This window comes from Schistocerca americana, chromosome 8 (assembly GCF_021461395.2).
Source record: "Schistocerca americana isolate TAMUIC-IGC-003095 chromosome 8, iqSchAmer2.1, whole genome shotgun sequence".
Classification (NCBI taxonomy): Eukaryota; Metazoa; Arthropoda; class Insecta; order Orthoptera; family Acrididae; genus Schistocerca; species Schistocerca americana.
Window position 1 is genome coordinate 90861038 of NC_060126.1, and position 1765 is coordinate 90862802.

Genomic DNA, 1765 nt, shown 5'->3' on the forward strand with positions numbered 1-1765 from the left:
CGCCGAAGGCTGTCACAACACAGATGGAAGACGATGCCGAAAAACGAGACATCCAACAAACAAAACCTAGGCCTCCTACAGTCACCTTCAGTGACAAGGTTAGCGCAGAAAGCCCGAAAACACCCGAGGGAACGAAATCACCCGCAACATCAGCGGCAAACACTCGGATTCTGCAACAGGCAAAAGGGAGGAGAAGAGTGCCGCCGATCACGGTGTGTGAAACGAAAGGATACACGACCCTGATAGGGCAAATACGAGGTAAACTTACAGGAGCGCTTAGCACCTCATACAAGGGTAACTCTATAGTTTACGAGGCAACAAACCCGGAAGACTTTCAATTCCTGAAAGACGAGTTTAGGAAAAGGAAACTCGAATTCTTTACGTACAACGACAATCCCAAGAGCACACTTAAAGTTGTCATAAAACGTCTTACACCCTACTGGGAAACGGACGATATAAAACAGGCACTCCTGGAGAAAGGTTTCCCGGTCCAGGAAGTCTATCAGATGGCTTCTCCAACAACAAGAATGACTTAAGCCGGCGAGCACATGTCCGCCCCAAGAAGAAAGGGACCAAACTATCAAGTAAACCTACTAAACACTGAGGAGGCCCAGAAGATATTCCAACTGAAACGCCTCCTATACATGACAGTAACAGTCGAGACGTACAAAAGACCAAGCGGCCCAACGCAATGTTATATTAGTCAACGGTTCCGACATGGTGCAAACCAATGCTATCTCACCCCACGATGCGTCAAATGTGCTGGACCACACCTATCGAGCGTCTGCAAAATGAAGCCAGAAGAACCGGCAAAATGCGCCAAAAGCGCTGGGAACCATCCAGCATCATTCCGAGGATGCCCAGTAAGGATGAAACTCATCCAGGCGCAAGAGCAGATGAGAGCTCCACCACAAGCAAGGAGCAGACATCTCCCCGCCACTCCAAATCAAGAACTGCCCATAACCACTCCACACATGATAAATAATCCCCAACCAGTAGCCATCAGAACGCCAAAAGCTCCCCAACCAAAATCGCTTCTCCCACTGCCACAAACTGGCGCCAATGTAAATCAAGCAGAAAGTCAGCAACAACAACTGCAACATATGCGTCAGGGCCCCAAAACTATGGCACAAGCCGTTCAAGCGCCCAGACCCAAACCACAAATAAATCCACGACCAGAGAATGTAAAACCGCAGGAAAAACCAGCCCACTCTCCACCACTGCCACCCCAAATCCCAAATACCAGCACCCCTGCAGAGAAAGAGACAACAAGGATAGCAGCAGAAGAAAAAGATACACAAAGACCAGAGGAAGAAAGAAAAGCATCAGCTCCTACAACAGCAGAGTCCTCCACCACCCCAAGTCCCGCTGACGCAGCACCAAGCGGAGTGGAACCATCCACAACACCGCTGCCAGGCACACATTCTACCCAGACGACAATGGCCACCCCAGGACCTGCACCACAGCAACAAACCCCCACAGAACAACCCATGCAGTTTCTCCAACAAATATGGATGGAACATCATCAAATCAATGTTAAGCAACAACCTTACTAGTCTGCTTAACAAACTAACGCAAGCATGTGGAGAAATCATGGCAGCACCCGATATGATGGCAAAAATCGCGGTAATCCTCACAAAAATCGTGCCCCTATTCACCAGTTGCCAATAGAAACCGACAGCCAATTACATGCATCTGGAATGCCGATGCCATTTGCCACCAGAGACACGAGCTGGAGCTGTTCCTAGACGAATACGGAATAGAC

At 49.1% G+C, this 1765-nt stretch overlaps 1 protein-coding gene across 1 annotated transcript; it reads left to right on the plus strand.

Annotated features, from left to right (window-relative positions):
- Positions 1-869: 869 nt before the first annotated feature.
- Positions 870-1556, plus strand: LOC124545582 (extensin-like). Its single transcript, XM_047124530.1, has one exon. It carries the CDS (start codon positions 870-872, stop codon positions 1554-1556), a length of 687 nt encoding a protein of 228 aa, XP_046980486.1.
- Positions 1557-1765: the final 209 nt, after the last annotated feature.